Source organism: Oryctolagus cuniculus, chromosome 11 (genome assembly GCF_051225735.1).
Source record: "Oryctolagus cuniculus isolate XC-2025 breed Fujian yellow rabbit chromosome 11, ASM5122573v1, whole genome shotgun sequence".
Lineage (NCBI taxonomy): Eukaryota > Metazoa > Chordata > Mammalia > Lagomorpha > Leporidae > Oryctolagus > Oryctolagus cuniculus.
The window spans coordinates 58990863-59015651 of record NC_142877.1 but is presented as its reverse complement, the minus strand read 5'-3'; the positions used below and the strand labels follow the sequence as shown (position 1 = coordinate 59015651).

Genomic DNA, 24789 nt, shown 5'->3' with positions numbered 1-24789 from the left:
CCATTAGTTCACTCCCCAAATGGCCTCAACGCCCGGAGCTGCACCGATCCGAAGCCAGGAGCCAGGTGGTTCTTTCAGGTCTCTCACGTAGGTGCAGGGGTCCAAGCACTTGGGTCATCTTCTGCTGCTTTCCCAGGCCATAGCAGAGAGCTGGATTGGAAGAGGAGCAACCGGGACTAGAACCGGCACTCATATGGGATGCTGGTGTCACAGGCAGAGTATTAACCTGTGCCATGGCGCTGGCCCCAATAAATAGTATTTTTAATATGGAAAATAAGGCCAGCATTGTGTTTACATGAAATAAATTGCATGAAAGCATTTGGGGAACATAAAAACATAAAGAAATAAAAACATAATACCATAAGGTATTTGGGTATATGTATTGTGGAGCTATAGATTTGGAATTACTGATATTACTTGTAGTGTGTGCTGAATAAAAGAATCGTTTCTGTCTGCAGCATTTCCTCTTCTCTCCCTTTCTTTTGTGCTTTCCTGTCCCCTACCAGCTCTGTGTGAATCTACTGAACCCTGTGAGTGATTCCTTGGACAGTGGTCTCTCTCCTTAGAGAGCAGCCACGTATGCTTAGCACTGAAACCTGTGGTCCTTGCTGGAGTCATCGCCTCCCCAGCGGCCTGACTTCACCTCCTCGTCTGTCCGGTCTCACTGCCAAGTGGAGGTAGCTCTCCTGACTCAAGTTTCTCCTCCTTGTTCCTATTAATAGAGTGTTCCTGGTTGTGACATCACATCCGTCCCCCTGGCAATGGAGCCTGTCACCAGGAAGGAAGCCTCAGTCGAATAGCCAACAAGATGGGTTACTCAGAGCATCTCCTGAGTGGCACTGAGTGGAGGCATCAGGGGGTCGGAGCCCGGTGAACAGGGAGTCTGCCCCCAACACTTGGAAGGTAAGGAGTCTTGACTGAATCCTGCTCCATGTGTCAGCCCTCTTCTCTGCCAGCTGGGGTTCCTGCTGCCCCTGGAAAACCTGATTCCCAATACTCCTCTCTGCATAAAGCTTTCTGTGATTAACCCACCCCATCGTACTCATTTATGTGAGTTATATGTCACATTTATTATTATTATCTCTTAAAGATTTATTAATTTGGAAAGCACAGTAACAGAGAGAGAGAGCGAGCTCTTTCATCATCTGGTTCACTCCCCAGATGGCTATAACAGCTGGGGCCAGACTGAAGCCAGGATCCTGGAACTCCCTCTGAGTCTTCCATGTAGCTGGCAGGGACCCAAGTACTTGAGCCATCACCTGCTGCCTCCCAGGCACATTAGCAGGAAGCTGGATTGGGGGCACAGAGTAGTCAGGAATCAAACCAATATGGTGCTCCAGTATTGGTTGTGGAGATCCTAAGTGGAGGCTTAACCTCCTGCTCCCCAATGCCTGCCCTTCTCACGTTTATTGGCAACTTCTATAATGGATAATTGCCTGGTAAGTTTTGTGTCATGTTATTTGTTTATCCTGTGTACTCATTGGGCTCAAACCTACATCTCAATTGAGGGCAAGGATTGTTTTTTCTACTGCAAGCAAAAGGAATATGTTGGGGGCCGGCACTGTGGCGCAACAGATTAACGTCCTGGCCTGAAGCACCGGCATCCCATGTGGGTGCCGGTTCTAGTCCCTGCTGCTCCTCTTCCGATCCAGCTCTCTGCTATGGCCTTGAAAAGCAGTGGAGGATGGCCCAAGTCCTTGGGCCCCTGCACCCATGCAGGAGACCCGGAAGAGGCTCCTGGCTCCTGGCTTCGCATTGGCACAATTCCGGCTATTGCGGCCAATTGGGGAGTGAACCATCGGATGGAAGATCTCTCTCTCTCTCTCTCTCTCTCTCTCTCTCTCTCTCTCTTTCTGCCTCTCTTCTCTCTGTGTAATTCTGACTTTCAAATAAATCTAAAAAAAAAAAAGTGGGGGGGGATATGTGTTTGAGACAGAGGTGAGGTTTGGGGCAACCACACAGGTAGTTCCTCGTGCTGATGACCAAGTGGGAAGTCATTAGTTTTGAAGGCTGGTAAGCCTCACCTTAAGCATTCGATGAATTCTTGAAGAATGTGCCCTCCGGATTCTTCTGTAAGTTGAATCAACTAAAATGTACCAAATAAGTCTAACTTTTCAGGTCCCTATGGGCAAAGTCAGTATGGATCACAGTATTCTAGAATTAAACAGAACTTTTGAGGCCATGTACCCTACTCCCTCCTCTCAGAAGTGGGGAAACTGGATCACTAAGAGGGGAAGTGATTTCAGTCTAAGGATTCTGCTGTTATCTACTGCTACATAAAAGGATAAAATTTGTAGGGACATCTGTGCGATCCTTTGCCACCAAATTTCTTGACTAGACTGAACGTCCTACAAATTGTGTTTGTTGAGACAGGGGCTGGCCATGGGGCCCTTTCCCTAGTTGTGTGGTGGTTTGAAGTAATTGAAGCTGGAGAATCCTCTCCCCTTTGCGTCTTTGTGTACGCAGGCCATGGAGGAGAGAATTGATAGAAGGGAGATTGTATAGCACTTACACTTGATTTCCACCAGAATGCTTTTACCAGTGATTGGTGGCAGCATGCCTGTGTCCTAAAATATAAATCACAGGTTAGAGTGATTTTTCCTAGCATGTATAGAACATGAATGAATGCGCACTATTTACACAACTGTACGTATAGATTCAAGAAACCCTGAGTAAGTGAGGGCAGTGTCCTTCAGGAACAATCTGGTTTGAAATCCTCTCTCCGGTATAGAAAGTATGCAAAATAACCGTATCAGTAAGTTAAATGGACAGAGGAAGCTCCAGCATTCTTGTATTAGTCTGGCCAGGAGCAGAGAGGCCCCAGGGTAACAGGGCTGAGCTAAGGGTGCAGAGGTACTGGTTTGGATCGGAGGCTGGGGAGGAGTCTTCAACTTTGGTTTGCAGAACTCCAGAAAGCCTGACGGACACCACAGTGCTGCTCCTCTCCAGTTTGAATGAAACTTCCCAAGACCTTTCCCTAGCCCACATCTCAAAGAGAATATCCAGGAAATGCTGCTTCCAGTGGCTGTGGTCACCGGCTGTGACTCTTGACGTCCCTCTAGCTTCAGTATTATTCAAGCTTCTGCTGCAGGGCAGTGGCAGCTGAACTCTTGTGAGGCGTGCAGCTTGGAATTGCAGCGGGGTTGGGAGTGGTCAGGTGAGCCTAATGCCTGCATTAGCCTGCCTGTCCGTCCAGAGCTGTCACCTGGGTTTGTATGTAACTTTGTCAGTGTTGGTTTCCCAAAGATGACAATAGGGAATACCCTAACCAGATTAGAAATCTAAATTATTGAGACCACACCCTGAAAGGGTGCAGTTATAGGAAGTTGGATAAAATGGGGGTGGGGGTCCTCCTGGTGTATAAAGAAACTTTAGGGGCCGGTGCTGTGGCACAGTGAGTTAATGCCCTGGCCTGAAGTGCTGGCATCCCATGTGGGCGCCAGTTTGAGACCTGGCTGCTCCACTTCCTGTCCAGCTCTCTGCTGTGGCCTGGAATAGAAGTAGAAGATGGCCCAAGTCCTTGGCCTCCTACGTGGGAGACCTGGAGGAGGCTCCTGGCTCCTGGCTTCGGATCGGCTTAGCTCTGGCTGTTGTAACCAATTGTGGAGTGAACCATTGGATGGAAGACCTCTCTGTCTCTCTTATTTATTTATTTTTTTGGAGAGGCAGAGTGGACAGTGAGAGAGAGAGACAGAAAGGTCTTCCTTTTCCGTTGGTTCACCCCTCAATGGCCGCTGTGGCTGGCACACCGCACTGATCCGAAGCCAGGAGCCAGGTGCTTGTGGTCTCCCATGCAGGCGAAAGGCCCAAGGACTTGGGCCATCCTCCACTGCCTTCCTGGGCTACAGCAGAGAGCTGGACTGGAAGAGGAGCAACCAGAACAGAATCCAGCGCCTCAGGGTGCCGGTGGCGCCGGCCTCTCTCTCCCGCCCTCTCTCCCTCTCCCTCCCCTCTCCTCTTGGTGTAACCCTGACTTTCAAGTAAAATAAAATCAATCTTAAAAAAAAAAAAAAAAAAAAAAAGGAAAGAAACCATTTAGATTTAGAACAATGCCTAGCCACCCTGACTTTGTGGTGGGAAACTTGGAGCTCCTGACCTTGGCCAGTGGTTTTCCACATCTCTCAGCTTCTCCGTACTAATGAGGGACATACCTAGCCATTTGTTTTAGGATCGCCAGAAACCTCATTAGAAAATTTTCAGAATTTTTTCTTGGTATTTCTTAGTAATTTTTATTTGTTTTCATTTTGTTTGAAAGATGGAAAGATAGAGATAACACCCTCTGGTTCATTTCCCAAATGTTCACAACAGTGGGGGCTGGGCTAGGCTGAAGCCAGGAGCCCAGAACTGTATTTGGGTCCCCAATGTGGGCTGCAGGGACCCAAGTGCTCGGTTGTTGTAGCTGTTTTAAAGATTTATTTATTTATTTGAAAGGTAGAGTTAGAAGGAGAGACAGAAAGAGAGAGGTCTTCCATCTGCTGGTTCACTCCCCAGATAGCTGCAGCAACCTGGGCTGGGAACTTCTTGCAGGTCTCCCACATGAGTGCAGGGGTCCAAGTACTTGGGCCATCTTCTGCTTCTTCCCCAGGCCTTTAGAGGGAGCTGGATCGGAAGTGGAGCAGCCGGAGCTTGAATTGGAGCTCATATGAAATGCCAGTGTTGCCGGTGGTGGTTTTATCCTTGGCACCACCACATCGGCCCCAAAAAGCACTTTTTAAAAAAAAAAACTGTCTGGGCTTCTGTTTATACATTTCTTTTCTTCCCTTCTGCTTTAGAGATATCCCTCTTTCTGTCTCCTGTATGGGTAGCAGGGATCCAAGTACTTGGGCCATCATCTGCTGCCTTCCCAGGCACATTCACAGGAACTGCATCAGAAGTAGAGTAGCCTGGACTTGAACTGGCACTCTGGTATGGGATGCCATTGTGGCAAGTGCTGGCCCCTTTTTGTAGCTTTTGACACTTCTTTTCCTTCCCATTCATTCTTCCTCTCCTTTGACATTTTTATTTATTTGAGGTAGAAAATATATAAAAATTTACCATGTTAACCATTTTTAAGTACACAGTTTAGTAGTGTTGAATATATTTGCATTCTGGTGAAAACAGAGCCCCAGAAGTTTCCATATTGCAAGACTTAAACTCTGTATCTGTGAAACAAAACTCTCACTTCTCTCTGTCTTTCTATAACTCCTTTCACCTTTGTTTTTTGTTGTTGTTCTTTTAAAGATTTTTTTTTTTTTTTTTTTTGAGAGGCAGAGGCAGAGAGAGAGATAAGTCTTCCATTCACTAGTTCACTCCCCAAATGTCAGCAATGGCAGGGCTGGGCCGAGCTGAAGCCAGGAGCCGGGAGCTTCTTCTGGGTCTCCCATACGGATGCAGGGGTCCAAGGACTTGAGCCATCCTTTACTGCCTTTCCCAGGCCATAGCGGAGAGTCAGATCAGAAATGGAGCAGCTGGAACTTGAACCGGCACTCGTATGGTCTGTCGGCAGTGCAGGTGGTGGCTTTACCCACTATGCCACAGAGCTGGCCCCTTCCTTTGACTTTCATGAACCTCTTTGCTCCAGAACATTCTCCTGTCTCCAGTTGATCTTCTGTTTTTGTTGCTGTTTTATAGTCTTCTTTTTTTAATTTTCATTTAAAGTAGATAGAGAAAGAGAGATCTTCATCTGCTGGGTCACTCCCCAAATGCCCACAACAGCCAGGGCTGGGCCAAGCAGAAGCTACCACCCTATAACTTCGTTTGGGTCTCCTATATGGGTAGCAGGGAACCAAGTAGTTGGGTCACCGTCTGTTGCCTCTCAGGGAGCACATTAGCAGGAAATTGGTTTGCAGGCTTTCTGACAAAGGATGCTGGCATCCCAAGTGGTGTCTCAACTGCTGAGCCAATAGCCTGCCCCATATTTTTTAGACTATTTCTATAATTTGATACTAAATAAATATATGTCAATGCTATGTGGAGGTTAGGAAATTGAAATTTAAGTAAAATATTGTTTAAATATTTCTTACATACCACAATGCTAAAAATAGCAAGATGGAATGAGTTCTGACCTCAAGTTGCCTTTATTTTTAAGACAGAAGGCAGAAACAAAGAAAATGATGTCAGCTTATTCCACATGTGAATATAGGGTGCTCAGGGAAGGGGGTGTGAGGGCTGCAGCCAGAGAGGAAACCTTAGGGCTGGCACTCCGTTAGCGTATGTTCAAGGCGGGAGGAGAAAGGGCATTGATCTTCCAGGAAAAGTGAGTGCTCTAGAGGGGGCACCATTTCTGAACCAAACAAATGACCCGGGAAGGACACAAGCAGCAGGAGGGCAGAGGGGTGGGGAGCCAGGCAGAACCAGTGGGAGGGACTTGATTATCATCAAATGCGATTCCAACCTAAACTTGAGCAGTGCCAGAAGTCTTAGGGACAGTTTGTTAACTTTTTGTAGGAAGTTCTTCTGTTGCCAAGTGTTTGCTGGCTTAGTGATATATGAAGAGTCATTGTGGCTTAAGCAGCTTCCAGGACCTCGCTGGCCTGGGTTCATCTGCCTCTTGTTTGTAGCTCTGTGACCTTAGTCAAGTTACAGGACCTCTTGGGCATCTGTTTTTTGGTCTGTAAACTGAGGATAAAAACTATACTTACTTCCTAGGACTTTTCTTTTTGTAAAAAAAAAAAAAAAAGATTTATTTATTTGAAATGTCGAGTTATAGAGAGAAGAGGAGAGACAGAGATCTTCCATCTGCTGGTTCACTCCCACAATTGCCAGGGCTGGGCCACACGGAAGACAGAAGCCAGCTTCATCCAGGTCTCCTACCCTGCTATAGTACTCAGGCCATTCTCTGCTGCTTTCCCAGGTGCATTAGCAGGGAACTGGATCGGAAGTGGAGCAGCCTGGCCTCGAACCGGTGCCCGTATGGGATACATGGGAAATCTGTCTCTTTGTGGCTCTGCCTCTAAAAAAAAAAAAAATCTTTAAAAACAAAAAGTGATATTACAGAGCAGGCATTTAGCCCAGTTATTAAGATGCTGGTTGACAGGCTTGCATGCTGTATTGGAGTACCTGGGTTTGATATTTGCCTCCGGCTCCTGGCCAGTTTCCTGCTAATCTACATCTTGGGAGGCAGCATTGACAGCTCAGGTGGTTGGGTTCCTGCTATCCACATGAGACCTGAATTGAGTTCTTAGCTTCCTGCTTCAGCCCAGCACAGTCCTGGCTATTGAGAGCGTTTGAGGGGTGAATCGGCAAATGGGAACTCTCTCTCTCCCTCCCTCTCTGCCTCTCAAATAAATACAGATTTTAAAAAATCATATTACAAAAGTGTTAACTGTGGGGCTGGCACTGTGGCATAGCGGATTCTGTCCCGGTTGCCCCTCTTCCAGGCCAGCTCTCTGCTGTGGCCCGGGAGTGCAGTGGAGGATGGCCCAGGTGCTTGGGCCCTGCACCCCATGAGAGACCAGGATAAGCACCTGGCTCCTGCCATCGGATCAGTGCGGTGCGCTGGCCGCAGCGCGCCAGCCGTGGTGGCCATTGGAGGGTGAACCAACAGCAAAAGGAAGACCTTTCTCTCTGTCTCTCTCTTTCACTGTCCACTCTGCCTGTCAAAAAAAAAAAAAAAAGATTTATTTTATTTGAAAGTCATAGTTAGGGAGAGATACAGGGTGAGAGCTTCAGTCTGCTGGTTCACTCCAAGGATGGCCTCAATGGTCAGGGCTGGGCCAGACTGAAGCCAGGAGCTTCTTCCAGGACTCCCACATGGGTGCAGAGGCTCAAGCACTTGGGCCATCCTTTGCTGCTCTCCCAGGTGCCATTAGCAAGGAGCCAGATCGGAAGTGGAGCAGCCAGGACTTGAGCTGGTGCCCATATGGGATGCTGGCGTCTCAGATAATGGCTTTACATGCTACGCCACAGTGCTGACCCTGGCTTTTTAAAAGTTATTATTTATTTGTTTAAATGAATAAACAATTATTATGTAGAGAGGGAAAGAGAAAGATCTTCGATCTGCTGGTTCATTCTCCAAATAACTGCAACAGCCAGGATTGGGCCAGGCTGAAGCCAGGAGCTAGGAATCCATTCAGATCTTCCCTGTGGATGACAGGGGCCCAAGCACTAGGACCACCATACGCTGTTTACTTCATGCATTAGTGGGAAACCAGATCCATCTCCAGCACAGTATACCTGGGACTTGAACCAGTTACTCCTATAAGGAATCTATGCATCCCATCCAGTAGCTTAATCTGCTTTGCCACAGTTCTAGCCCTTATACTTTTTTTAATACTGAATTTTTACAATTTTGTAAAAGGTCCCACTTCCTTTCATCTTCCCTTCTTGTTTTTTCTTTTTTTTTTCTACAGAGCTGTTAGACTCACTTGTGTAAAACAGAAAACTGATCATGTCAGTTTCTTGCTTAAAATTCTGCAGATGTACATGCTCAAAGTCTCCCCACAAGATTCTTACTAATTACAAAGGAAAGCTAGTAACTCTACAGGAGAGAAAGTTGGGAGACAACACTTAACCAGAGGGTTAACATCCCCATCACCAGTGACGATACAGAGCAGTACCACGTGCCCCTGATGGGACGCAGTAGGAACCCGGCATCATTACTGTGGTGTTTTTGCCCCAAAATGAAAACTTCACTTTAATCATGAAGAGTCATTTGGCGAACGAAAATTGAGGTACATTGTCATTTAAGTGGTCTGTGTTCTTAAAGCATGTCAAGGTCATGAAAGGCAGAAAGACTTTCAGATTAAAGGAGTTTTTAAAATCTGGATGACGGGGTCGGCGCCATGGCTCACTTGGTTAATCCTCCGCCTGTGGCGCCGGCATCCTATATGGGCACCGGGTTCTGTCCCAGTTGCTCCTCTTCCAGTCCAGCTCTCTGCTGTGGCCCGGGGGGGCAGTGGAGGATGGTCCAAGTGCTTGGGCACCTGCACCCGCGTGGGAGACCAGGAAGAAGCACCTAGCTCTTGGCTTCAGATCAGCGCAGCTCTGGCCGAGGCAGTCATTTGGGGAGTGAACCAACAGAAGGATAAAAGTGTAAAGTCTGAAATTTACTCTGAGTTTTTTAGAAAAACTTTTAAAAAATCCATCTGGTTGTATATGTAGAAAGAATTATATAATAAATGTGGTACAGTCTTAACGTTTGGGAAATGTAAATGAAGGGTATGTAAATTCTTTGCACTATTCTCACAACTTTTTTGTAAGTCTGAAATTGTCAAAAAATTAAAACATACAAACTGGTGGCCGGCGCCGCTGTCTGTAGTACTGACATCCCATGTGGACTCTGGTTAGAGTTGCTCCACTTATGATCCCTCTCCCTGCTAACGCTTGGGAAAACAGCAGAAGATGGTTCAAATGCTTGGGCCCCAGCACCCACAGGGGAGACCCGGAAGAGGCTCCTAGCTTCAGATTGGCCCAGCTCTGGCCGTTGCAGCCATCTGGGGAGTGAACTATTTGGGGGGTGAACCAGTGAATGGAAGATCTCTCTCTGTGTCTTTCTCTCCCCTCAACTTTGCCTTCCAAACAATAAATAAATCTTAAGAAAAAAAGAAAAAAGTACAAACTGACATCCATAAAAAAGTCACAGGGCCGACATTGTGGTGTGCTGGGTTAAGCTGGCATCCCATATGAGGCCTGATTCGAGTCCTGGCTGTTCCACTTCTGATCCAGGTCTCTGCTGATGCACCTGGGAAAGCAGTGGAAGATGGGCCCAGGTCCTTGGGTCCCTGTACCCATGTGGGAGACCTGGATGAAACTCCTGGCTCCTGCTTGGCTTGGCCCAGCCCTGGCTATTGTGGCCATTAGGGAAGTGAACCACTGGATGGAAGATCTCTTTCTCTGTCTCTTCTTCTCTCTCTGACTCTGCCTTTCAAATAAATAAAATTTAAAAAAAAAAAAAAAGATAAAAATGATGCCTCAGGCTTCGCAGTGCCAGGAATTTCTTCCAGGTCTCCCTTGTGGGCACAGGTGTCCAAGCACTTGAGCCATCATCCCCTGCTTTCCCAGGCACATTAGCAGGGAGCTAGATCAGAAGTGGAGCAGCAAACTGGTACCCATATGGGATGCCAGCACCTCAGGCGGCGGTTTAATCCACTATGCCACAATGCCAGCCCCTTTTAGGCTAATTCTTTTTTATTTTTAAAAAATGTTTATTTATTTATTTGAGAGGCAGAGTTACAGACAGAGAAAGAGACAGAGAGAAAGGTCTTCCATACGTTGGTTCATTCCCCAAATGGCCACAATGGCTGGAGTTGAGCCAATCTGAGGCCAAGAGCCAGGAGCTTCTTCCTGGACTCTCCACATGGGTGCAGGGTCCCAAGCACTTGAGGCATCTTCTGCTGCTTTCCCAGGCCATTAGCAGGGAGCTGAATTGGAAGAGGAGCAGCCAGGACATGAACTGGTGTCCATATGGGATGCCAGCACCGCAGGCAGAGGCTTAGCCTACTACACCACAGCGCCTAGTATAATTCTAACTAGCCTACTACACCAGGGCCCTTAGTGCTGGACTCCTGCCTTCTTTGTCTTCATCTTTTTTTTTTTTTTTTTTTTTTGAAGATTTATTTATTTATTTATTTGAAAGTCAGAGTTACACAGAGAGAGGAGAGAAGGAGAAGCAGAGAGAGGTCCTCTGTCCACTGGTTCACTCCCCAATTGACCGCAACAGCTGGAGCACCTGCCAGTCGGAAGCCAGGAGCTTCTTCCGGGTATCCCACGTGGGTATGGCCCAAGTCCTTGGGCCATCTTCCACTACTTTCCCAGGCCATAGCAGAGAGCTGGATCAGAAGTGGAGCAACCAGGACTCGAACCAGCAGCCATATGATATGCCGGCACTGCAGGCAGCGGCTTTATCCACTATGCCACAACGCCAGCCCCTATCTTCATCTTTCAATACATCTCTAACACAAACCCTGTGCTGTTTTCTAGTTATGTTTCATGTTATTTTATTTGCTCCAAAAGGCCCAGGCCCTGCTCTGACTCTAATGCCTTTTCTCAGCCAGGACCACTTTTTCTCCCCCAGAGGATATTTTTAATAAATATTTATTTATTTGAAAGACAAAGTAACAGAGAGAGGGAAAGATGGAAAGAGAGAGAGGCCTTGCATCTGTTGGTTTACTCCCAAGATGACTGCTGTGGCTAGAGCTGGGACAGGCCAAACTTTGTCTGGATCTCCCATGTGGATGTGGTAGTTGGGCCATCTCCTGCTGCTTTCTCAGGCGCATTAGCAGGGAGCTGGATCAGAAGTGGGGACTGGAACCAGTGCCCATAAAGAATGCAGCTGGGCCAACACTATGGTATAGTAGGCTAAGCCTCCGCCTGCAGTGCCAGTATCCCATATGAGCAACTATTCTAGAACCAGCTGCTCCTCTTCCAGTTCAGCTGTTAATGGCCTGGGAAAGCAGTGGAAGATGGTCTGAGTCCTTGGGTCCCGTACCTATGTGGGAGACTCAGAAGAAGCTTCTGGCTCCTGGCTTCAGATTGGCCCAGTGCTGGCCATTGTGGCCATTTGGGGAGTGAACCAGCGGATGGAAGACCTTTTTCCTCTGTCTCTCTCCCTCTCTGTAACTCCACCTCATAAATAAATAAAATCTTTAAAAAAAATAGAGAGAAAAAGAATGCTGCTGATTAAGCACTACAGCCCTACTCTACCCCTCTCTCACCATGGATATTTGCCAGTGTCTGCAGACAAACTTAGTTGTCACTCCTGGGGGATTGCTACTGACACCTAGTGGGTAGAGACCACATGACAGCCCCCACAGCAAAAAATTTTCTAGTTCCAAGTGATTCTGCTGCTGAGGTTGAGAAACCTTGTTGAAAACATACCTTGTAAGCCAAATCTGTGAAGTCTTTGCAAGCCATATCCGGTCTGATTGAGAACCGTCTGTTCTGCATTCCTTGTACTTGTGCTAATCTCCCCATCACTTATCTTTTTTTTTTTTTTTTTTTGACAGAGTGGACAGTGAGAGAGAGAGACAGAGAGAAAGGTCTTTCTTTTGCTGTTGGTTCACCCTCCAATGGCCGCCACGGCTGGCGCGCTGCGGCCAGCGCACCGTGCTGATCTGATGGCAGGAGCCAGGTGCTTATCCTGGTCTCCCATGGGGTGCAGGGCTCAAGTACTTGGGCCATCCTCCACTGCACTCCCTGGCCACAGCAGAGAGCTGGCCTGGAAGAGGGGCAACCGGGACAGAATCCGACGCCCCGACCGGGACTAGAACCTGGTGTGCCGGTGCCACAAGGCGGAGGATTAGCCTAGTGAGCCACGGCGCCGGCCCCTATCACTTATCTTAAGGAACTAGAATTCATTAAAGAAAAATTTTCCACCTGCTGGTTCACTCCCCAAATATCTATAGTAACTAAGGCTCGGCCAGGCTGAAGCCAGGAGCCAGGAGCCAGGAACTCCATCTGGGTCTCCCACATGGGTGACAGGGGCCTAAGTACCTGAGCCATCAAATGCTGTTTCCCAGGGTACATATTAGCAAGAAGCTGGATGGGAAACAGCATAGCTGAGATTTGAATCAAACACTCCAGAATGATTCAGGCATCCCAACTGGCGTAAGCTGCAGTGCCACAGCCCTTGCCCCGGCTGATCTTTTAAAAATCTGGTTTTAGGTTAGAAGGATAAAATATTGTTGTAAATTTTTCCTTCCCTTTCAAACTTCTGAGGTGATGCAAGGATTCTGCCTTGCTTTTTCTATGAGTCAGGACTCTTTTGGTTGTGAGATACAGCAACAAAACTCAAAATGACTTAGGCAAAAAGATGAAGATAGGGTGTCTCTCAGAACCCAAAGACAGGAAGGCCGCTGGTCTTGGAACAAACCAGAGGCTCTGAAATCTCAGGACTCTCTCTCTTGCATGCCTTTCCAGCCGTGACTGTCTTTCCTTTTCCTTGCAGACCTGATTTCTGTCTTCCTCATTTCACACGGAAGCTAGGGAAGAGCCAGCTCAGACTCTTAGGGGTGGGATTCATTGGCCCCACCTGCCTTGGCTCAGTCAGCTGTGGCCTATTCTAGGGTCTCAAGGTGCTAATGAGGCAACTCCCACTGGAGCCAATGGCAGGAGAAAGGGAATATCATTCCTGGAGTGTGGCCGCATGTGAATGACACCAGAGGGACTTGACTGCTGCTCTCCATGGTCTGGGTCCCTGTAAGGACAGACACTGGGCTGCTCGTGTTTTCTCACCTCCAGCCTGACTTTTTAGTTCATTGAGTTTAGTTCACAAGAGGCTTTCACTTCCTTACGTCCTTAATATAATCATTTATATGCTGACCCTATCCCATCACCATTTACAGATTACTCAAGAGAATTCCATCCTTTGCTTCTTTTTTGTTCAATTATATTGGCCTAGGACAGAAGATCCAAGGTCTGAGGAGAGACAAATACATGGTAGGTGCCTCCCTTCCTGCTCCATGTCGTAGGAAACGGGCCAGGGTTGTTTACACTGACAGTTTCAAAAGAATGCTCATAAGCCCAAGCCTGAACTTTGGGCCCCAGAGACGAAAGAGCAATATATGAGAAGGCTTTAAAAAGTTTATAGGAAGGGGCCAACCCTGTGGCGTAAGGGGTAAAGCCGCTACCTGCAGTGCCAGCATCCCAAATGGGCACCGATTCGTGTCCACTTCCAGTCCAGCTCTCTACTATGCCCTGGGAAAGCAGTAGAAGATGGCTCAAGTCCTTGGGCTCCTGCACCCGTGTGGGAAGACCTGGAGGAACTTCCTGGCTCCTGGCTTCAGATCTGTGCAGCTCCAGCTGTTGCGACCAATTGGAGAGAACCAGTGGATGGAAGACCTTCCCCCCCACCCCCCGCTCCTTCCCTCTGCTTCTCCTTCTCTGTGTAACTCTGAGTTTCAAATAAATAATTCTCTAAAAAAAAGTTTATGGGAAAATGTGTAGTATTTTTTTTTAATATTTATTTATTTGAAAGTCAAGAGTTACACAGACAGAGCAGGAGAGGCTGAGAGAGAGAGGTCTTACATCCTCTGGCTCACTCACTCCCTAGTTGGCCGCAGCAGCTAGAGCTGCACCGATCTGAAGCCAGGAGCTTCCTCCAGGGCTTCCCATGCGGGTGCAGGGGCCCAAAGACTTGGACCATCCTCCACTGCTTTCCTAGGCCATAGCAGAGAGCTGGATCAGAAGCGGAGCAGCTGGGACTCAAACTGGCATCAATATGGGATGCTGGCACTGCAGGCGGCAGCCTTACCCACTACGCCACAGCACCAGTATTTCTTTAAAGACTTATTTATTTATTTGAAAGGCAGAGTTACCTAGAGGCAGAGAGAGAGAAAGTCCTCCATCCACTGGTTCACTCCTCAAATGGTTGTGATGGCCGGAGCTGTGCCGATCCGAAGCCAGGAGCCAAGAGCTTCTTCTGAGTCTCCCACATGGGTACAGGGGCCCAAGCACTTGGGCCATCCTCCACTGCTTCCCAGGCCATAGCAGAGAGCTGGATCAGAAGTGGAGCAGCCAGGACTCGAACCGGCGCCCATATGGGATGCCGGCACTGCAGGCAGCAGCTTTACCTGCTGTGCCACAGTGCAGGACCCAGAATATGTGTAGTATTAAATAACTGTGGGGCTGGCACTGTGGCGTAGTGGTCTAAGCCTCTGCCTGCGGCACCAGCAGCCCATATGGGCGCCAATTCCAGTCCTGATGCTCCTCTTCTTTTTTTTATTTTTTTTTATTTTTATTTTTTTATTTTTCGACAGGCAGAGTGGACAGTGAGAGAGAGAGACAGAGAGAAAGGTCTTCCTTTGCCGTTGGTTCACCCTCCAATGGCCACCGCGGCTGGCGCGCTGCGGCCAGCGCACCACACTGATCCGATGGCAGGAGCCAGATACTTCTCCTGGTCTCCCATGGGGTGCAGGGCCCAAGGACTTGGGCCATCCTCCACTGCACTTCCCTGGCCACAGCAGAGAGCTGGCCTGGAAGAGGGGCAACCGGGACAGAATCCGACGCCCCGACTGGGACTAGAACCCGGTGTGCTGGCGCCGCAGGCGGAGGATTAGCCTAGTGAGCCGCGGTGCCAGCCACCCCTGGGTAATCTTTGACCCTGGGTTAGAAAATCCACATCTGTTGTCCTCATAAGGCCCTATGATTAGTCTTTGAAATCATTTACTAATTTGTGTTTTAAATGTGTACTTATGTAATGACTTGCAATAATAGGATTGTTTATTGAGTAAGCTTCTCTCCCTTCCAGGCTATTGGGGACATTTGAGGAGTGAATCAGTGGGTAGATGATCTCTTTCTCTCTCTTCCTTGTCCCATAGCTCTGTCACTCAAATAAAAGTATAAATACATTTTAAAAAAGATTTATTTATTTATTTGAAATGCAGAGTTACAGATAGGTAGGTAGAGGCAGAGAGGAGAGAGAGGTCTTTCATCTGCTAGTTCACTCCCCAGATGGACGCAACGGCTGGAACTGGGCTGATCTGAAACCAGGAACCAGGAGCTTCTTCTGGATCTCCCATACGGATGCAGGGGCCCAAGGACTTGAGCCATCCTTTACTGCCTTTCCCAGGCCATAGCAGAGAGCTGGATCAGAAGTAGAGCAGCCAGGACTTGAACCGGCACCCATATGAGAAGCCAGCACTGCAGGTGGCAGCTTTACCCTGCTACTTCACAGTGCCAGCCCCAATAAATAATTTTTTAAAAAATTAATGGGACCTCTATCTCTCTCTGTCTCTGACTGTCTCCCCCCACACACAACTCTGCCTTTCAAATATAATAAATAAGTCTTTTAAAAAAAAATTAATGGGGGCCTCGCATTGTCTAAGTTAAGCCACTGCAGGTTATCTTAACTGCAGGTTAGGGCACCGCCTATAATGTAGGCATCCTGTTTAGGAGTGCCAGATTGAGTCCTGGCTGCTCTGCTTCAGACCCATCTTCCTGCTAATGCCTGGGAAAGCAGCAGAAGATGGCCTGAGTACTTGTGCTTGTGCCACCCACGTGGAAGACCTGGATAGAGTTCTGGCTCCTAGCTTTGCCCTGGCCCAGCTACAGCCATTTTGGCCCTTTAGGGAGTGACCCAGCAGATGGAAGATCTCTTTCTCGTCTCCTCCTCTTTATCTGTCATTCTACTTTTCAAACAAATAAAATCTTAGCAACAACAAAAAAATCTTGGCAGTGAGTTCATGTTTACCCTACATACCGTGGTTCTGAACTGCTCTTTTTCCTGTTTTTCCTCCCAGGACCTGGGTTTCAGTGATGAGACATGGGGTATGATGTAACTCGTTTCCAGGGGGATGTTGACGAAGACCTTATCTGTCCTATCTGCAGTGGAGTCTTGGAGGAGCCAGTACAGGTGAGTTGGTCTGATGACAACTTTAGTGGGATGACAGGCGGTGGAGCCTGTTCATAGGGATTGGGACCCCTGGGAAGTCACTGTATCCTGCCTCTACTCTCCTGCCCCAGTGGAGGTTTGGAACAGAGGAACAGTGGTAGCCACAGGGTAGGGCCTTGCAGAGTCCATCTCAAGGTGGATACCACACAGGTCCAGTGAGTGGTTCAGATGGTCTTCTAGGTCACCTTGGGGTTTTTCTGCTGTCAAATGGTCAGCTACTTGTTTCCAGCTTCTGACAGTATCTTGGTGGCTTCCTTTCCTCTGTGGGAACTCTGGGCTCCATCTTCCTGCCTGTGATTTAACTTCTGCACTTTCCAGGTAAGTTCTCTCTGCAGTGCTTCAGGTCATCAGCCAGACTCCCTGCAGGTGCATTTAGCCTGCCTACTGCCTGATAGGGAGTGGGGAAGTGTATATACCATTTTCCCTGGGATCTGTTGACAAGACCAGCTTGTGATGCAGTCGAGAACTCTGCATTTTCCTATGACAGCTGGCACCTTTATAAGTGTCCCTCAGCCAGCCTTGTCAGACCTGAGGTAGCCATGTCTTCCTGGGCAGTGTAAGGAAGCCTCACAGCTGCCACGCAGTACAGTGAGTAAGATGTATCCTTTACATGGCGTCCTGGAGGGTCCTCACTGCCCTCGTCTGTGAGTGCTGCTTGATCTCTGCCACTCCTAGCCAGCTAGTGATGATCCTATTTTCTAAACCAGGACACCAGTAAATGGTGTCTTACGTCCCTTCCCCCATTCATTGCTTATGTAACTCCCAGGGGCTCCCCTTAAGCCTCTGGGTTTATCCTTTCTTTCTTGTTTCCAACCACCCAAAGAAGCACAGACATTTGAGCTGAATAAAATTCAGGCTGCATTTAAAGATTTATTTAGTTGAAAGGCAGAGTTACAGAGAAAGAGACAAGGCGAGCCAGAGAATCTTCCATCTGCTGGTTCTCTCCCCAGATGGCCACAGTGACAGGCTGGCCAGGCAGACACTAGGAGTCAGGAGCTTATTCCTGGTCTCCCACATGGGTGCAAGGGCCCAAGGACTCGGGCCATCCTCTACTGCTTTCTCATGCCATTAGCAGGGAGATGGATCGGAAGTGGAATAGCCGGGACACAAACTGGTGCCCATGTGGGATGCTGGTGCCACAGACCATGGCTTAACCCACTGCACCACTGCACTAGCCTCTGGACCCTTTCTAGGTCTGTGCAGCCTCCCACCACAAAAGGCATATTGATGAGAGTAGAGCAAACTCTCCCAGGGTGTCGAGAGGTTGTGGGGTGTGTCAGGTTGGCTACTCATCCTGGCAGGCCCTTGTCTGTATTCTGGTACTGTCATTTAAGGTGAGTCACTCAGGGTTTACCATCTGAGGAGCAGACCAGGCCACATTCATGTTGCCAGGTTACCAGGCCCCTGCTATGAGTACTGATTTACCCCTATCATAATTATTTTCTGAATAGGTAATATATTTATATAGATCAGAAATCAAAATAACATAAAAAGCTATACAGTGAGAACCATCATTTTGTATTCTTCTGGTATATATCTAGACTATTAAAGCATAAATAAGGGCCAGGGCTGTGCTGAGTGGGTTAAAGCCCTGGTCTGCAATGCCAACATCCCATATGGATGCTGGTGCGAGTCCTGGCTGCTCCACTTCCCATCCAGCTCTCTGCTAATGTGCCTGAGAAAGCAGCAGAGGATGGGCCAAGTCCCTGGGCCCCTGCACCCACGTGGGAGACCCGGAAGGAGCTCCTGGCTTCAGATCAGCTCAGTTCCGGCTGTTGTGGCCATTTGGGGAGTGAATCAATGGGTGGGAGACTCCTGCTTCTCTTTTTACCTCTCTCTGTAACTCTTTTCAAATAAATAAAATAAATCTTAAAAAAAAATTTCTTTAAAAAAAGTATATAGAGATACTATTTTAATATATTGGGAAGGGTCCACTTTTCTTATATAAAAGTTAACCTGTAAGAAAATTATTTTTATTTATTTGAAAGACAGAAACAGACAGAGATGTTCTGTCCACTGGTTCATTTCCCAAATGCTCGTAACAACCAGGGCTGGACCAAGCTGAAGCCAGGAGTTGAGAACTCAATCTAGGTCTCTAACTTGGACAGCAAGGACCCAAATACTGGAGCCATTACCTGCTGCCTTTCAGGCTGTGCACTAATAGGAAGCTGGAATCAGAAGTGGAGCTGGGATTCAACCCAAGCACTCTGATATTGGGATGCAGGTGTCCCAGGTAGCAGCTTTTTTTTTTTCTAAAATTTATTTATTTTATTTGAAAGAGTTACAGAGAGACAGAGAGATCTTCCATCTGCTGGTTCACCCCCCAAATGGCTATGATGGCTAGAGCTGGGCCAGACGAAAGCCAAGACAAGGATCCTCTGTAAAGGCCCACCCCACAAAAGAGAGAGCTAGAGGAATGGGGCCAGTTGTTGTAGCACAGACGTTACCTGAGATGCTCATATCTCATATGGGCACTGGTTCACATTCTGGCTGCTCCCCATCTGATCCAGCTCCCTGCTAATGGCTGTGGAAAAGCAGCAGAAGATGGCCCAAGTGTTTGGGTTCCTGCAACCAACAGATGAAGCTCCTGGTTTTGGCCTGCCCCAATCCCAGCTGTTGCAGCCATCTGGGAAGTAAACCAGTAGATGCAAGATCTTCCTCTCTGCTTCTCCCTCTTTCTCTCTTTCAAATAACTAAGTAAATCTTAAAAAAAAAAAAAAAAAAAATTCCGAGGAAGAACATTAACTTAGACAAGCAAAGATCCTGAGACAAGAATGAGCTGGATGTGATGAACAGAAAGCAAGCAAAGGGACTGGTGTTGTGGCGTAGCAGGTTAAGCCTCCGCCTGCAGCACTAGCATCCCATATGGTTGCTGGTTTGATTCCTGGCTGCTCCATTTCCTATCGAGCTCCCTGCTAATGTACCTGGGAAAGCAGCAGAAGATGGCCCAAGTGCTTGGGCTCCTGCACTAACTTGGGAGACTCAGAAGAACCTGCTGGCTCCTGCCTTTGGACTGGCAGAGCTCCGGCCACTATGGCCGTCTGGGGAGTGGACCAGCAGATGGGAAAATCTCTCCTTTTGTCTCTCTCTTTTCCTGTAACTCTGCCTTTCAAATAAAACAAATTTTTAAAATAAAAATACTTTCGGCTGGTGCCGCGGCTCACTAGGCTAATCCTCCGCCTAGCGGCGCTGGCACACCGGGTTCTAGTCCCGGTCGGGGTGCCGGATTCTGTCCCGGTTGCCCCTCTTCCAGGCCAGCCCTCTGCTGTGGCCAGGGAGTGCAGTGGAGGATGGCCCAAGTCCTTGGGCCCTGCACCCCATGGGAGACCAGGAAAAGCACCTGGCTCCTGGCTCCTGCCATCGGATCAGCGCGGTGCGCCGGCCGCGGCGGCCATTGGAGGGTGAACCAACGGCAAAGGAAGACCTTTCTCTCTGTCTCTCTCTCTCACTGTCCACTCTGCCTGTCAAAAATAAATAAATAAATAAATAAAAATAAAAATACTTTCTTTAAAAGAAGCAAGCAAGCCAAAATGGCCTAAACACTACTAGGAGCGTGGTGTGAGATGAGGCAAGGTCAGAGGCACAGGGCCAGATCAGGTAGAGTTTCATGGTCCTAAGTAGGAGTTTGGATTTATTTCAGGTACAGTGGGAAACATTGTAATGTTTGAAGCAGGCAAGTGATACAGTATGGTTTGTATTTCTAAATGATCACCTTGGCTGCTCAATGTACAGTAGATTATAATGGGGTGAGGTAGAAGTTGGGCAATCAACTAGAAGACTTATTTAGTAATTCAGGTGAGAGGTGATGGGAGGCTTGACCTGCATTAACTACAGAGAAGGAGAGGGGTGGGCAGATTCAGGATTTTTTTTGGAAGGGAGCAAGATGATAAGATCTGAAAGACTTTGAAAAGAATTAAGGATGTCTTTGAATAAAAAATAAAATAAAAACTTACTGGCAGTTAGATTAACAATATTGAGAATGATTTCTTTCCTTACAAAGCCTTCTGGTGTTTCAGTCTTGGTGTTCATCTTGAGGACGGAAGCTTCTTCTTTTTTTAAATCTTTTTTTTCTAAGGTTTTTGTTTGTTTATTTGAAAGAGTTACAGGAGAGGGGCCCGCACTGTGGCATAGCGGGTAAAGCCGCTGCCTGCAGTGCTGGCATCCCATATGGGCTCCATTTCAAGTCCCAGCTCCTCCACTTCCGATCCAGCTCTCTGCTATGGCCTGAGAAAGCAGTGGAAGATGGCCAAGTCCTTGGGCCCCTGCACCCGCATGGGAGACCCTGAAGAAGCTCCTGGCTCCTGGCTTCGGATTGGTACAGCTCCAGCCATTGTGGCCATCTGGAGAGTAAACCAGCAGATGGAAGACCCTCCCTCCCCCTACCCCCTTCCTCTCCGTAACTCTGCCTTTCAAATAAATAAATAAATTTTTAAATAAAAAGAAAGTTACAGCTGGCGTCGTGGCTCACTAGGCTAATCCTCCACCTGTGGCGCTGGCACACCAGGTTCTAGTCCTGGTCAGGGCGCCGGATTCTGTCCCGGTTGCCCCTCTTCCAGGCCAGCTCTCTGCTGTGGCCAGGGAAGTACAGTGGAGGATGGCCCAAGTTCTTGGGCCCTGCACCCCATGGGAGACCAGGATAAGTGCCTGGCTCCTGCCATTGGATCAGCGTGGTGCACCGGCCGTAGCGCACCGGCCGTGGCGGCCATTGGAGGGTGAACCAATGGCAAAAGGAAGGCCTTTCTCTCTGTCTCTCTCTCTCACTGTCCACTCTGCCTGTCAAAAAAGAAAAAGAAAGTTACAGAGAGACAGGGAAAGATCTTCTACCTGCTTTTTCACTCTCCTGATGGCTGTAATGGCCAGGGCTGGGCCAGGCTGAAGCCAAGAGACTAGAGCTCTCTATCCAGTCTCTCACATGGGTGGCAGTACTTGGGCCATCTTCCACTGCATTTCCCAGGCCATTAGCAGGAAGCTGGATCAGAAGTGGAGCAGCCAGGACATGAACCAGCACCCATATGGGATGCCAGCATCACATATGCACCAGCATCACATGTGGCAGTTTTACCATCTATGCCACAATACCAGTCCCTCTTTTTCATAAATCTTAAGCTCCTCACAGTGTGTTGGGCTCATAGTAGGCACTGGCGCCATTCATTTACACCATCCAAGTTCCTCCTATGTCCCATGCTAGATGCCAAATCTTGTCTGCATTGAAGCCAGGGAGTCTTCTCACCCAAGGGGCCCATTTCAGAGTTGCTTCTCAGAGAAGTAGGCTTAAAGGTGGTCTTTGTGACACTGAAAGAATGTGATTCCACAAACAACCGAGGCCTGTTACAGTTTCCACTCTGTAAGCATGGCTGCTTGGACTCTGGGCAGCACCTTAGGTCAGCCTTCTCAACAGGGTCCCAGGCTTTTGTAAACTTTTGGTTTCTTATATTGAACTTTTGCCAGTAAATCTCTGTTCCTGTCCTTTCTACATATGTAGTCTGAACCGGCCTTCAAGACCTGTGTCAACTTCTGTCCTTGACAAATAAAAACCTGCTGTGATTGACCTAGCCTGGAAAGATCTTCCCTCCTCTGGACTTGTTGAGCAATTTATTGTGTGTGCAATCCAGGTGATAATTAGTAATCGGTCGCCTTATGTCATCTCTCCTATTGTCCTGGGATGTTATTTATAGCTGTGATTGTTATATAACTTCTCACTCCTTTGTCTTGTTTTATACAACCTATTTGCAATCTTGAGCACAGGAAACATTTTAAGCCTGTGCCCCACAATGCCTTGGCCACAGTAGACCTCTGTGACCCCCAGGGGGCTGTGACCGCAGTAGCTGTTGAGAGGCCCAGACGGCAGCTCTTAGCCCTGCTGATTCCTGTGCTCCCTTCCAGGCGCCTCATTGCGAACATGCTTTCTGCAACGCCTGCATCACCCAGTGGTTCTCTCAGCAGCAGACGTGTCCGGTGGACCGTAGCGTTGTGACGGTCGCCCACCTGCGCCCAGTACCTCGGATCATGCGGAACATGTTGTCAAAGCTGCAGATTGCCTGTGACAACGCTGTGTTTGGCTGCAGTGCTGTTGTCCGGCTTGACAACCTCATGTCTCACCTCAGCGACTGTGAGCACAACCCGAAGCGGCCTGTGACCTGTGAACAGGGCTGCGGGTGAGATTCCTTCCCCTGTGTCCCAAGCGGATAAGGGCCTTCCTGCCTGCACCTCTGTCTCTGGGTTCCCTGCTTACCAGTGCATGCAAACAGCACTCTTGGCCTCCCTGGCTCCCTGCCCCAGGTCTTACTCTCTCACTGCGCTTCTCAACTATGTTTTTGCTGTTGCTTTAATAAAAGGGGATAGAAATTCAGCAGTCTGTGCGATAGCACTGAAGGTGGATCCACTTTATTCTTTCCTTTTATTCCAGTACTTTCTCTGTGTCAGGTTGGCCTTCTCTTATTTCCTTTTGCCCTATTTTTTCTTTCTGTGGGGTGTGAAATATTTGATAAACTGCTGATAGCTGGGGCTTCTCAGAAGGAATAAGTGGGTAGGCAGAATCTGTAGGGGAAGAAGAGAGCTGGGTGGTAGCTCAAACACCGTGGCCTGCCCTTCTGCTACACATGCTCAGGTCTGGCAGGACACACGGCGCCGTCCCTCTCAGAGTAGGAGGCCGTCTTAAGAAAGGGGCTGGCTCGAATGGGCATGAGAGGACAATTCAAGGGGAATAAAGAAGAAAAGGAGGCCAGCGCCGTGGCTCAATAGGCTAATCCTCCACCTAGCGGCGCCGGCACACCGGGTTCTAGTCCTGGTTGGGGCTCTGGATTCTTTCCCAGTTGCCCCTCTTCCAGGCCAGCTCTCTGCTGTGGCCTGGGAGTGCAGTGGAGGATGGCCCAAGTTCTTGGGCCCTGCACCCCATGGGAGACCAGGAGAAGCACCTGGCTCCTGCCTTCGGATCGGCGCGGTGCGCCAGCCGTGGCGGCCATTAGAGGGTGAACCAACGGCTAAAGGAAGACCTTTCTTTCTGTCTCTCTCACTATCCACTCTGCCTGTAAAAAAAAAAAAAAAAAAAGAAGAAGAAGAAGAAGAAGAAGAAAAGGAAAAGAAAAACATGTAAGAAAATAAAACCCACCAGGTCCTGGAGGAGGAAAGTTCACAGAAAGTAGACAGCAAACGAGCCAGGAGACAGGAAGCACTGGGAGAAGCATGTGAAGGCAGCCTGACAGAAATGCTAGACCCCTGCGGTAGGCAAGGGCCACTCAGCAATCCTGGGCTGCAGGATAGACCATTTGGCCACACAGCCCACTGACTGCACCTGTTATGCTCTTTCCCCACCTGGGCCGCAGCTTGGAGATGCCCAAAGATGAGCTGCCAAACCACAATTGCATTAAGCACCTGCGCACCGTGGTCCAGCAGCAACAGACACGCATCGCCGAGCTGGAGAAGACTTCAGCTGAACACAAACACCAGCTGGCAGAGCAGGTAGGGTTCTGAGAAGGGGGGGGCAACATGTCCTTCACGTGCACGTGACTACCTGCCTGGGAGCAGCAAGCCCCATTCACGAACACAAGGGCCTGTGCTGTGAGCTGGGTGAGCGGACAGACACTGCAGCTCAGCAGGGAATCCGAATGGAGCTCCCCTTGCCTCCCTTCCTCCAATCGTGCATTCGTTCTTAGGTTCATTGAGTGCCGTCTCCGTGAAGGCACCTTGCCAGGTGTTGAGACTGCTGTGAGTCCTGTCCTCATCTTGCTGAAGCTTCTCGTTTGGTTGTTCTCATATCTCTGAATTGCTCTCATAACTCAGAGAAACTTTTCTCTTTTACCTGTTGTCTGCCGTAACGATCATCCTTGGTTCTTCTTGCCTCCAACAGAAGCGAGACATCCAGCTGCTAAAGGCATACATGCGTGCCATCCGCAGTGTCAACCCCAACCTTCAGAACCTGGAGGAGACAATTGAATACAATGAGATCCTAGAGTGAGTGTCACACCCCAGCCAGGAAATGGCAGTAAGGGAGCCGGGCTGGGGCCACCACTGATCGGGTGTTGGGATGAAGGACAGGGACAGAGGAGAGGACGATAGCCCTGAGCTCCAGTGCAGGATTCTGATTCATTTGGGTGGATGGAAGGGGGTCTGCCCAAGGATGGAGTTTATCTGGAAGTAGCTGAGTACCCACCCTCATGAAGCCCCGTATGAAAGGCTATCGAGGGCTAGGAGGGCCAAGCAGAAATAGTAGACACTGTCCTTATCTTCAGGTAGCTTGTGACCCAGAGCTGAGAAGGCAGAGTGGCAGTCCAGGAAAGGGATCTAAAATCAGCGTAAACAAGCAAAGCAAACAGTAAAGTCCAAGGTCCCTGTCAGTTCTGGAGTCCTGTACACACAGAGACTGACCTGGAGTGTGAATTACCATGTATGGGACAGTTAGTGTCGAGTGGGATCCAATGCAGAGGAGTAATTGCTTCACTCAGGAAACCTCTGTTGAGCGCTTACTATGTGCCATGTGTGCT

The 24789-nt window shown here is 48.6% G+C and overlaps 1 protein-coding gene, 1 long non-coding RNA gene and 1 other non-coding gene across 7 annotated transcripts in view; 2 read left to right on the top strand and 1 right to left on the bottom strand.

The window, feature by feature from the left end:
* Nucleotides 1–24789, top strand: part of RNF41 (ring finger protein 41) — a 29743-nt gene that overhangs the window by 2410 nt on the left and 2544 nt on the right. For 2 of the 4 annotated variants that reach the window (XM_008256645.5, XM_070052407.2), the window contains exons 2-7: nt 723–903; nt 13263–13356; nt 16158–16270; nt 22193–22464; nt 23632–23767; nt 24156–24259. In XM_008256645.5, coding sequence (XP_008254867.1) covers nt 16181–16270; nt 22193–22464; nt 23632–23767; nt 24156–24259 — 602 coding nt within the window. In that variant the 5' untranslated portion in view covers nt 723–903; nt 13263–13356; nt 16158–16180. The remainder of the gene's footprint in view (nt 1–722; nt 904–13262; nt 13357–16157; nt 16271–22192; nt 22465–23631; nt 23768–24155; nt 24260–24789) is intronic. The other 2 variants (XM_008256646.5, XM_002711071.6) reach the window with 1 other exon arrangement.
* Nucleotides 5698–24226, bottom strand: LOC127491153 (uncharacterized). 2 transcript variants are annotated; one of them, XR_007919690.3, is made up of 2 exons: nt 24108–24226; nt 5698–6931 (listed from the first exon to the last, which is right to left on the bottom strand). It is a non-coding gene; the product is annotated as an uncharacterized LOC127491153 (long non-coding RNA). The 2 variants fall into 2 exon arrangements; XR_011380103.2 differs by lacking the exon at nt 5698–6931 and adding an exon at nt 22800–22846 and having other exon boundaries at nt 24108–24225.
* On the top strand, nt 22887–23003 carry LOC127491238 (small Cajal body-specific RNA 11). The gene has a single exon (XR_007919824.1).